We start from the raw sequence: 13111 nt of genomic DNA, 5'->3' as shown, positions 1-13111 counted from the left end.
ATTGTAAAGGAGGAAGTAAAACTGTCACTGTTTGCAGATGACATGATATTATATATCTAAAAAACCGAAAGACCTCATCAAAAATCTATTAGGACTAATAAATGAATTCAGTAAAGTTTCAGTATACAAAATAAATATATAAAAATCTGTTGGGTTTTTATACACTAATAAAAAACCATCAGAAAGAGAAATTAATAAGACAATCCCATTTACAATTAATTACATTTAAAAATACCAGAAATAAATTTAACCAAGAAAACTATAAGACACTGATGAAAGAAATTTAAGAAGACCCAAATAAATAGATATTCTGTGCTCATGGATTGAAAGAATTAATATTGCTAAAATGTCCACATTACCTAAAGCAATCTACAGGTTCAATGCAATTCCTATCCAAATTCCAATGGCATTTCTCACAGAAGTAGAACAACAACCCTAATATTTGTATGGAACCACAAAAGACCTTAAATAGCCAAAGCAATCTGAAGAAAGAAGAACAAAGCTACAGGCATTGTACTCTTTGATTTCAAACTGAATTTCAAAACTATGGAGGGGGTTAAGAGGGGTGGGGAAAGGGAGACATCTGTAATACTGTCAACAATAAATAAAAATTAAAATAGAAAAAACATAGTAATGAAAATCGTTTGCTGACATAAAAACAGACACATAGATGAATGGAATAGAGACTCCATATATAAACCTGTGCATTATGGTTAATCAATTTATGACAAAGTAGATAAGAATATACAATGGGGAAAGGACAGCCTCTTTAATAAATGATGTTGGGAAATCTGGACAGCCACTTGCCAAAGAATGAAACTGCACCACATACAAAAATTAATTCACAATGGATTAAAGACTTGAATGTCAGACCTGAAACCATAAAATTTTAGAAGAAAGTATAGGCAGTAAGCTCCTTAATATCAGCCTTTGCAATGATTTTTTGGATCTGATTCCAAAAGCGTAGGCAACAAAAACAAAAATAAAGAAGTAGAACCACATCAAACTCAAAAGATTCTGCACAACAAAGCAAACCATCAACAAAATGAAAAGGCAACCTACTGAATGGAAAAAATATTTGCAAATGATATATCTAACAAGGGCTTAATATCCAAACTATATAAAGAACTTATACAACTCAATAGCAAAAAAAAAAAAAATCTGATTTAAAAATGGACAGAAGATCTAATAGACATTTTTTGAGGAAGACATACACTTTGCCAATGGGGAGCTGAAAAAAATGCTCAGCATCTCTAATCATCAGGGAAATGCAAATGAAAATCACAGTGAGATATCACCTCAAACCTATTCCAATGGCTGTTATAAAAAAGACAAGAAATAACAAGTGTTGATGAGAATGTGGGGAAAGTAAACCCTTGTGCATTGTTGGTAAGAACGTCAATTGGTGGAGCCACTATGGAAAACAGTACGGAGGTTCCTCAAAATGTTAAAAATAGAGTTACTATGTCATCCAGCAATTCTACCTTACCTGAAGAAAATGAAAACAATAATTTGAAAAGATATATTTACCCCCATGTTCATTACAGCATTATTTACAATACCCAAGATATGGAAACAACCTAAGTGTCCATTGATGGTGCATAAAGAAATACAATGTATATATACACACACAATGAAATGTTATTCAGCCATCTAAAGGAAGGAAATCTTTTTTTACTCCTTTCCCAAAGATATGCTTATTGATTTTAGAGAGAGTAAGGGAGAAAGAGAGAGACAGGGAGGGAGAGAGAGCACATGCAAGAGCGAGCAGAGCCTCAGGTCAGCAAGAGATGAGAGCTTAAGGCCTTCTCAGGTCTCTTCTGAGCATTTTTCAACCTTTTAATGATCCAGGAATATATGGGAGCTTTTCAAAGCCCTTGTTCCCCAATACATCTCATTCCCCAGCCTTTCCTCCTATTTTTTGTTTAGTCTCTTGTTTGTCCCAACCATTATCCCTTGCCCCAGGTGGCTCCACTAATCCATTTGCCTTTACGTATTTTACACAAATGACCTCCAGGTCGCTACCTCAGCCCTGAGAAAATTTCCAGTTGGGTAAAATAAAGGCAGACCCTTTGAACTAGTCCTGTCGAGAACCACCAGAGAGGTCAAAAGTAACAAATACAGTTATTTGAGAAGAAGGTCCATTACGTTTTCTAGTACTGGGTACCTGTACTGACAATGTGGGATGTTGTCTTCAAGGCCACCACTGAGGTGGGGAGTGGGACACAGGACCAGTGTATGTTAAAATGCCACAAATCTCTGTTATTCAGATTCAGCTGTTTTTTTCTTGGTTAAGTATCTTGCTGGGTTAAGCATAAAAGATAAAAGCTTTTAATTAGTTTCCAGGGTTCCGAAAAAGTTGATTCTAATACTTTTTGCTAGTTTGTTCATTGCTTTTCTGGATGAATGGACTTTTGGAGTTTTCTATTCCAACATTTTTGCTGACACCACTCCCCACCAACTAGCTAATAGAAAGTTCTATTTTGGTAAGATATAACTGAAAAAAGCACTCAAGTGAGAGAAAAAAGATAAGAGCTTTGTAGTGGTTCTGCTGCTCACTGACTGTGTGACTTTAGACAAATGACACCCCTCACTGGGACTCACATTTCTCTTCTATACATTAACAGGATCAGACTAGATAATTCCCAAAGTTTCTTCTAGCTCTAACCATAGAATATTTGACTTGCAACAGTCTTACAACTCTTCCCTCCTTCTTTCTTTTTTCATCATTCTTCTTTATTCTACCTACCTACAATCAGGTGAAAAGAAAGATCGATGTGAAATATGAAAGTTCAAGCAGGTAATTGAAACTGACAAAAACACCTATATTGGGAAAACTGAGTTGTGAGTTTTCTTTCTTATAATTGCAATAATTTAATATACTCACAATAATTTTGCTTTTTAAATTTACTATGTCTTCAAATTCTTCCCATGTCAGTGTATGATTTGTATCATTCTTTTAGAAGTTATATAAGTATTTGACTTGATATATGTATTATAATTTAAATCAGTCCTCCCCCCAAATATACATATACTCCCGATAATCTTCCTGAACTACATGTCTGATAAATGTCAAAATTGATTTCTGTCTAGGTGATGCCAATTCTTTTTAATATATATCTAATCCATCCAGTGACCAAGAAATAACTTTAGTTTACTTCTAAAAATGAAATTTTGAGAAATTGATGAAAAGCTTAATAAACATGAAGACTTGTGACGTTTGAAAGCAAACTGACAGACAGTGACTATAGCTTTTTTGTGTGTAGTTCACTCTCAGGGCTCTTTTGAGGAGAAGTGAGTTTCATCATAAGCATTTATTCTCTGGAATTTCTAGGAAGGCAGTATAATTAATAGAAATTTAACTCTAATAGAAAACGTTAGGACTTTAGAATTATTCCAATTAAATTAATAGGACAGAAGACTGGGTGGCTTGAAGATGTATATGTGCATTGCTTTTTAGTAAACAAAAGAAATTCAGTATCACAAACAAATGTAAATATTCTGAAAATCAAAACTTCGTATTACTAGAGGCTTAAATTTTGGTGTCAGCATAATAAAAACTCAACAGTTTATGTGGTAGGCTCAAGCAGTCATCCCATTAGAAAGACACCTGCACTGAGTTAGGCCTGTTGTGAAAAACTGTTTAGAGTAGCAGTTCTCAAACTGTAGCCTTCATCAGAATTTACCTAACAGGTTTGTTAAAAAACAGGTTTCTGGGCCCTACTCCCCCGAAGTTTCTGATTCAGTGGGTTTGGATGGGACCAAAGAATTTGCATTTCTAACAAGTTTCTGGGTAATGTTGACACTACTGGTTTGGGAACCACTGGCCTAGAGCAAGCAACATCTAAACTGAACTATGAAGGAATAGGTAGGAATCAGCTAAATTAGGTGTTGTGTGTGAGGGGAAGGGTAGTGAGGAGAGCTGGGGGCAAAAGTTCAGATAGAGGACACCTGCATATCATCCAAAGGGACCAGCAGGACCTTGGGAAGAGGAGAGTGGTTAGAGATGTGCTGCCAAAGGGCTGTAAACAGGAGCAACATAATCAGAAGTGTGACTTAGAAAGATCGTGTGGCTCCACTATAGGGTATAGACTGAAGGTGTGAGGCCCTTAAGGAGACTGATTAGTCAGGAAGCTACTACAGGAGCAGGTTGATGGCCAGGATTGTGGCAGTGGCAGTGAGGATGGAGCAAAACAGAAGGATCTGAGAGAGAGTTAAGTGGTGGAAATTAATGTCTTCAGCATTCTTTCAGTACCGGGAATATGGGTGGGGAGAAATATCGAAGTTCATCCTGAGATTTCTGCTTTGAGCAGTTAGGTGGTACAAGTTATTGGGACAGGTAACACAAGAGCAAGGTGGGTTAGAGAAGGTGGGAGGGGAGACAGAGGGGTGATTTTATTTTGGGACCTGTTGATTTCCAGTGGGTCACTGAGAATTCAGATCTTGAGCTCAGGACAGTGATCTAACCTGACGATACTCACCAGCATGTAGATAACTGAAATGAGAGTAGATGAGATTTCCTGGGTGCAGTGTGTAGAGCAAGACTAGAAGATGGCCAGGTTCGGGAGATCACTGAGAAACTGCCACTTAAGGGGAAGACCGAGGAAGAAGACTCTGCAACAGAGACTAAAGCTGTCAGGGGAGTAGGAAGATCGAGAGACTGTGACAAAATCAAGCACATAGCTGAAGCCACGCCAGAAGCTGGAGGGAGATCAAGTAAAACAGAAGCACCAATACCAATTAGATGCTGTATTTGAAGAGGGTAATTGATACCCTAAGTACGAGTTCTCACAGTGGAGTTTTATAAGCTCAAACCAGACATGTGTAGAAAGTGAAAATACAGAGGCAGACAATATGACAGCCAATTCCTGGGTTGACCTTTTTTTTTTTTTCTCATCATTTCAACATGATTTATATGAATTTATCTACTATTAATAATGAGAATTGAAGATATTCTTTAAATATGTCTTTTTATATTAAGTTCTGGGAATTTCTTGCAGTCTTCTTGTGTATGTTACTGCTATAGCCTTCAGAAATAGTGCAACCTTCCGAACAGATGGTAGCCTAAAAATCTGTGAAAAAAAATAGTAGAAAAAGTAATCTATATAAGAAGTTTAATGATTGTATTTTTTATGCAGCTGTATTTCAGATAAATGCACGGCTAAGGATTTCATTTTTAGAATTTGGTTTCTAGGGAGTGAGCCTAACAAGAATTCATGTCTTAAAGATACAGCAAAATTTTCTCATTTTATTTTAAGGCAGTGCCAGAAAAATGCATCTCATTCAATTTTACAGAAACCAATATCCTGAAATACTTAGATCAAAATGCAGAGTTGTGTTATTGTACATCTCTAGTACTTGAAAGCCAGTAAAATCAATATAACAGGAGACTCATGCGGACTTGTGCTTTGGTTTTTCCTCTCTGGAAATGAGACTATGGTATCTATGACAATCTTGAATTCTCAGACTTTACAATAAATACCCAAAGAGTCATCTGGGAGACAAAAATTTCTGATAATTTGGAAGTGGAATTTCTTGATTAAAAGATACCAAACTGGGATCACATAGATTTCCTATCCAAAAAACAAACTCATCTGGTTAAGAAATACTTTAAAGAATTCTGAATAAGTATTTTAAAGTCATTTTTAAAATCCACTATTAGCTGTCTTTCAGGTTTAGAGTTTCAGTTTAGGTAGTGAAAATCTTCAAGTATCAGAAAAATAAATGATTTCCCACATCTTGGCCATGGAAAACATATTCTTCTCTGAAGCAGTGGTTCTCGACCTGGTGAAAACCCCTCACAGTAACTTGAAATGTCCCTAGGAGTTCTTGTGGGTTGAAGAAAAAACTTTTTTCTTGCCAGACGATTCCACCCACTATCCCTTAATTACAACTTCAGATTCCCTGCTATTTACTTTGTTATGTGATTTCCCTTCAACTAGACTATCTCCTTTTGTCTTCTCCACTTTCCTCTGTTTTTATCTGATACTCAAGGCTCAGATAAATACCACCTATTCTGTTAGTTTACTAGACTTACTAGCTACATACAATATAATATATATTGTTTTTCATGGTAGGTATTTGCACATTTATTTCTAGTTAAATTGTAGGCTTTTAGAAGACAAGAACCATAACTTAGGCCTCCCATGTTGTCTAGCATGATACCTACCGTATGGTTGTTACTATGTAAGTGTTTGTTCATTGATATTATACATAACATATTCAAATTGAGTCAAGCTAGAATGTGAAACAATTCTTTTTATGCCCTAGCCAAAATATTGAAGACCAACAAAATAGATCGATTCCTTCTTTTGAGATTCTAGTCATTCAACATTTAGAATTCATCCAGGTACAACCAGAAACGATTATGTTTACATAGTGGCTGCAAGTTTCTCCTACATCAAATAAGATGGGCATTGGCAAAATATTAATTTTCCAAGAAATTTATCTCATTTCTAAGAAAGAGTTCTGTGAATCTTTTGGTTTGCTGAAGCCTTTTTATGGGTTTAGTAACTGGTCAATTAACTGTTAACATTTAAAGCAGGAAGACATTAAAGAAGTGTATAGACACTGTAATTTAAAACACACAATCATCCACCAATATGTTTGAAATAAGGTCTCTTCTTTGACTATGGGTCAGATGTTTGGAACACATCACACCACAGTGCATTATTTACTGTTCACAATGTTGGTTCTTTAAATAGTAGTGAGACTCTACAGAGTTTTTTGAAGTCATTTGAAGTGTCACCTCTTTCTCATTTTTATGTTTATTGACCACCCCAATATATTAAAATTCCCTCACTTTTCCCTAAGTGAACAGCTTATTTTAGTGACTCACCTTTATGGAATCTTATCAAAGAAATTAAAATAGATTTTATACAAATGAGTCTCCTTTTGTTTCATGGTCTTGTATAATTATTTTATTTATGATTTAGTTAAATTATATTACATAAGATGGTAACAATGGGCAAAGTTTGGGGCCAAATACAACTGATTCTTAGGAAGTAGCAGGTGCACTGGTTGGAGCAGAGGTGGGAGGCGGCCTGGCAGGGCTCACTGGGTCTGCATGGGAATGGAGAATGCTGTTAATCTGGTGGGCTAGCTAAACAGAGAGAAGTTAAAGAGGCCTTCTGTTGTACTCTTATTTGATACTAATATCTTCCTGACATCGTCCCACAGAAAAACTGAGGATGTGTTTTATTTAGAATTAACTAATTTCATCCTGTTTGTTAGCTGAAGGAAAATAGAGTTAAAGATATGGTGGGTGGAGGGGGAAGATAAATAAGAATCTGCTAGAAAATAACTTTCTCTACTGGTTGTGTTGTATTAATTCAGAGAGAGCTACCAAGGTCTATAAAGAGAGAGAGAACTAGCATAACACATCTAGACTATTTCAGGTGCATTTGTTTCATTTCTAGATTTACAATAATTTTTATGAAGAATTCATATGAATACTTCATAAAAAATGTTGAAAGAATGAGATGGAGTAGGGAATAGAAAAGTTGGAGATATGAATTTATTTTTGCCTTAAGGAAATTGATTATAGATACCCTCATAGTGTTATAAATCACTCATGGTTATTCATGTGACAGTTTTGTAATACAAAATATCAGAGTGAGAATGGGAGTTAAAATCAGCTAAGAATATTCTGAAGGTGAAATCAAAGAAAGATTAAAGTAAGGTTAGATTTTGTCTTCACACAATATTTAGAGATGGAACAATTCTTAGATATTACCTAATTAATCTCAATCCTGACTATTTGAGTCACATATATAAGAAAACAACCCCAAATTTTAAAATTCTCTACATTTCTTATATGCCTCCCAACCCCCTTCCTTAATGCAGTGATCTTATTGAGTTATCCTAGTATTTAAATACCCTATCATTGTTTTCATACTTATTTCATTTTTATTTTTGGTAATGTGATCAAATGGCTATAGAGGGATGTCATAAAAAATGATTTTCAGAAAATACCCTTTATAATGTTTTTACACTAAAAATATAACTGGATCAAGGAAGTTTTTGACTTGGTATAGGGTGTCCAAAAACAACCTATATACACTTTAACAGCTGATAGCTCAATTTTGAAGATGAAATGTATTTTAATAAGCACTGCCTTTGTAATTATTCAAAGTGTGTGTGTAGATTTTGGGGGGAAACCCTGTATTATAAAATCCAACTATTCACTTTCAGGTCTATTTTTTGATCCCTCAGAAACCCTGTTTGAGCATTGTTGCTTTTCTACAGATCTTTCTATGGTCCTGAGAATTTTTCTTAAAATATCAAGACATATTCAAAAGAATTCCATTCTATACAAATCTGTTTACTCGCTGGTCCCTAATGTAGGATGTTTGTTCTGCTATTGGAATGTAAAGTAGAATGAAACTAAGTGAAAATAAAAGCAACACTGTATCTGGTTTTCTTTATGTTAAAACTCTGCATAAGTAGATTTTGTTGGGTTGAAAATTCACCTAGAAAAAGAACATATTTTAGAATTTTACTGATGTTTAGTTTTCCCTTAACATTTTGATGTCTTGCTTTTCCAGGGTTTTGAAAGTGTTTCTTTCACGAACAGCCCAACGGATTCCATATATGACTGGCGGACGGGTTATGAGGATGCTGGCAGTAATACTCCTGGTAGTATTTTGGTTTCTTGTTGGCTGGACTTCGTCTGTTTGCCAGCAATTGGAGAGGCAGATTTCACTTATTGGCCAAGGGCAAACCTCTGATCACCTCATCTTCAACATGTGCCTCACTGAGCGCTGGGATTACATGACAGCAATTGGTACGTGGTCACTTGTTGTGTGTGATTGTCTTTTCCGTTTTCCAGTAACATTCAAATTCACTTCTTTAGAATCCTTATCAAACCCTTTCACAAAACCTAAAGGAATTTTACCTAATATGGTTTTGGTAAAATAATATAATGAAAAGGACAATAATGATATATGGAATGAAAACTTTTTCTGAAAGTTTCCATTCTTTTTCAAAGGTATGTAGCTTTGTTGTGAAAATGTAGTGAAGTAAATCAGGAAGGAGATATGCAGTTAATAAAGACAACTTATTTGCATAGACAGACTTTCTGCTTTCTGTCTTATCAGTGTGTTCCCATTTGGATAACGGTAGCTATTCTCTTGAGTTACTTTTTTGGTTGGGAGAAAAAAGGAAGCATGCTGGTATTTTTTATGTAGTTTTGGTTCTATGATATATCAAAGCTGGTATCGAGGGCACACTTTGTGTAGAGGTTTTTCTCTACAAAGTCTCTAATTAATCTATCCTTCCTCTGAAGATAATTTATTAGGAATTATCTGGAGGTTCAGTATTACACAAAAACAAAGCCAGGCTACTTGGAGGTAGTAAGAGTTATGTGACTGAGAAACTGGAGAACTTGGAAGAACCACATAATTAATGGCTTGAGCCAAAAACATAGATTATTTTTCTGACTCCTCAGTTTTTTGAAAAATGAAGAAGAAAAACTCCATAGGAACTTTTGTGTTAATATTGGCCTGTTTTAAGCTAAGCCCCCAAAGATACACATAAAAGAATGAAAACAAACCTTTATCTTTTTGTTGTTATTATTCCCTTCAGTAAGTCATGGGACACACTTTAATTTTACTTGGCACATGTCAAAAATAAACACATGAGTTTAATTCCTATTTTGTATCTTCTCCACATTTGATGATTTTTGGTTGAATATTCACATTTAGTATTTTGCTAGCAGCTAATAAAATGTATATTTACTTTACAATTTAGCCGGAATAATATTTTTCTGGGCAAGGTATTTTAGGAATTTTATAGGCCTGATATCTATAAAACAATATAGGGAATGGTTATAATGATAATATATAAAGCCAGTCATCATTATTTTAATCAATATGAAAGAAGATATCAGTAGATCCATATCAGTAGATATCAGTATCACACCAGAAGATAAAGCATAGAACTAAGGTAATAAGCAACTCTGATTCTGACTTTAATCTGGATATTAAAGTTAAACAAATTGTATAGATATAAAATTTCTACTCAATAGAAACCTCTAACGTTATTTTACATTCTTCAATCCAAGTTAACCGAATTAGGAAAAATCGTTTTCCTGTATCACTATGAAGAAAAGCCTCCTATATTTCTTTCCTGTTTTGCAAAGAATATAATATTCAAAATCCATGATGAGCCAAGCAGGAAGTGTCGCTGCTCACCTCACATGTTTTGCATTTTGTGCACACTGGTTTTCAGATATATGCAAGGCCCTTTAAAAATTTATTTTGTACTCTGAGAAGGTCATGTTTGTGACTTATACATAGAAATAAATAGACATATATAACTTATAATAATCTGCGATTCATTTTCTATAAAATTTCTTTATAAGTGATAATTTTATACAATAAACAAGATCCGCTGAGTACCTATAATGTCTTTAGTACTGTGTTGAGCACTTTGTGGGAAATGTAAAATGCATACAGGCCTTATTCCTCATCAGTTAGCCTACTATTGGTTTATATAAATAAATAAGAATCGTTAAAAATTACTAAAAAGCAAAATTAGGTGGTAAAGACTCTTGGTACAATAGCATTTCAATAAAGGAAAACAGCACTTTGGACTAGAACCCAGGAATCTTCATAAAAGAGAAGTTCTTTGACCCATGGGTGGTATTTAGATTATTGTAAGGAGGTCTAGAGAACATTCCCTTTGACAGAAATAGTGGTGGAGGTGGGTGAGAATTGTGTGAAACATGAAGAAAACTCCTAACTAGGTCAAGTTTGTTGTGAGTCTTGGAAAACCTGTTACAGGAATTCACAGAGCCAGGAAAGGGGGTTGATGAGTCAGGAAGTTCAATCTAGGTTGCTTTTGGAAGAGTCATAGTTTCTAAGTGAAATGTACCAAATTCTCTGCATTTCATGACACTCTTTCTACTTCCCTGATCAACCACCAGAACAGTCGTCAGAACGATTATTTCAAGTCTTGTCGTGTCCTGTTTTTGTACCTCCAAACTACCCATGTTTCTCTTTTCTGTTAGAGGATTCCTCCTTGAAAAATCAAATAGGAGCCATCAGATAGCAGTGTCTTCAGCTTCTTGCTTACATATCTATAACCCTTCCTGTATTCCTACCCAGGCTTATTTTTTCTCCCTTGTATTAGCTAAGCTAGTTCCTGTGCCATCCTCATCCAGCATTGGCCCCCCTCATCTCTAGTGATCTCTCCCATTTTATAGGACTCTTCTGTCATCTGAAACTCCCCTACCTCCCAAATCACTCATTGAAGAATTCCATCTGACCACAACTTTCTCTCCTACCTTATTTAACTACTCCCTCTGCAACAGTTCTTTAGTGTCACGGGCTATTTTTATTGTACTTTACTGCCAATAAATTCTGCCTTCCTCCAGAGAGAAAGCTTACCAGGTAGCAATTTTTTCCACTAGCCAGGAGGAAAATGTGAAAAAAGTAGGCATTTTAAAATATTTCTGGGTAATGCCAGGGAAAGGAGACATAGAGACAAGGAGGACCCTGAGCTCACTTTCCTGGGGACCCTGTGGGAGGTAGTAGAAGAGAAGATAAAGATCCATAGCTTGAGAGGGCCCCTGGGGATGCAGTTCCTTGGGCGGTAATGAGATCTCAGCTAAGGTAAGGAGGTGGAGAGAAGCTAAGAGAAGAGATTGATGATGACAGGAACATCTAGGTCATGGCTTTGGGAGCGAGATGCAAGTGGCGAGACTTGAGAGACAGGAATTGAATAAACTAATACTCCCAAAGGTGTTAAATGATAACATTAGGGTCCCTTAGAAAGTAAAAGACTAGTAATAGGGTACAGAGACAAGAGATAAGAGGAATTTAAATGTGTTATCTCCTAGTCATTGTTTTTGTCCTGTAAACTACAGGAACACTTTGGTTTCAATATGTTTTTCCTGCAGTGACAAAATTCTCTAAAAAAAAAAAATCAAGACACATGATTTATCTGTTTGTTTGTATGATGATTGCCAGAGGGAAGTGAGGGTGGGGAGTGGTAGAAAAGGGTATAGGAGAGAGAAGTGATGATGGAAGGAGATTTGACTTGGGGTGGTAAACACGGTATAATATACAGATGATGTATTACAGAAGTGTATACCTGAGACCTATATAATTTTGTTAACCAGTGTCACCCCCAGTTACATTCAATGAATTAACCAAAATTTAAAATAAATACATGCTGTTGTAAAGTAAATTTATCAATATGCTTAATATTTACAAAATTAGCCCTGGACAGTGTGGTTAGAGCTTTGGCCTGAGCACTGAAGGGTCACAGGTTCTATTCCCAGTCAAGGGCATGTACCTGGGTTGTGGGTTCACTCTCTGCCCCAGGTCGGGACACCTATGGGAGGCAACCAGTTGATATGTCTCTTGCATATCAATGTTTCTCTCTCTCTCTCTCTCTCTTCCTCCCTCCCTCCCTTCCACTCTTTCTGAAAAGCAATGGAAAAAATATCCTCTGTTGAGGATTAACAAACAAACAAAAATTACAGACAAGCAAGCCAATTACTTTTTACTAGCTATCTTCAAATTCAAATCTAAAATGTCCTATTAGCCCTGCCGGTGTGGCTTGGCGGTTGAGCGTCGACCCAGCAACAAGAGTTCACGAGTTCGATTCCTGGTCAGGACACATGCCCGGGTGGTGGGCTCCCCAGCAGGGGCCATGCAGGAGGCTGTGGATCGATGATGTTTCTCTTTCTCATCCATGTTTCTATCTCTCTATCCCTCTCCCTTCTGCTCTCTAAAAAGCAACAAAAACATCTTTTTAAAAATTTTTCCTCTTAAAAAAAAGACATATGATTTAATAATAGGAACAGCTTTTTGAAATTAGGACTGTCTTGAAAAATCAGAGACATGTGGTTGCTGTAATTTTTTTTCACACTATCCTAGAGCAATTTCACTTATTTATCTTTCAGCATATAGCATTTGATATTCTGTATTTAATCTCTCTCAATTTAATGTTTTCTAATGAGTAGCATATGCCTCTTTGCAGTTCTCTTTATATATATTCCTATAAGTAGCATGTTTACACTAAGTTTTTTTTATATTCTGGTTCTTATTCAAGAATAAATTCATATATCTTCAGTCAGCCAAAAAGCAACCTGTACTGAAAG

At 35.7% G+C, this 13111-nt stretch overlaps 1 protein-coding gene across 1 annotated transcript in view; it reads left to right on the top strand.

Moving 5' to 3' along the window:
- The window catches only part of GPR158 (G protein-coupled receptor 158), a 315465-nt gene that overhangs the window by 277568 nt on the left and 24786 nt on the right, over positions 1–13111 (top strand). The window contains exon 7 of the mRNA XM_081136819.1: positions 8547–8785. Coding sequence (XP_080992945.1) covers positions 8547–8785 — 239 coding nt within the window. The remainder of the gene's footprint in view (positions 1–8546; positions 8786–13111) is intronic.

This window comes from Miniopterus schreibersii (assembly GCF_964146895.1).
Source record: "Miniopterus schreibersii genome assembly, chromosome: 1".
NCBI lineage: Eukaryota > Metazoa > Chordata > Mammalia > Chiroptera > Miniopteridae > Miniopterus > Miniopterus schreibersii.
The sequence above is the reverse complement of the archived record's forward strand: the minus strand, read 5'-3'. Positions and strand labels throughout refer to the sequence as shown.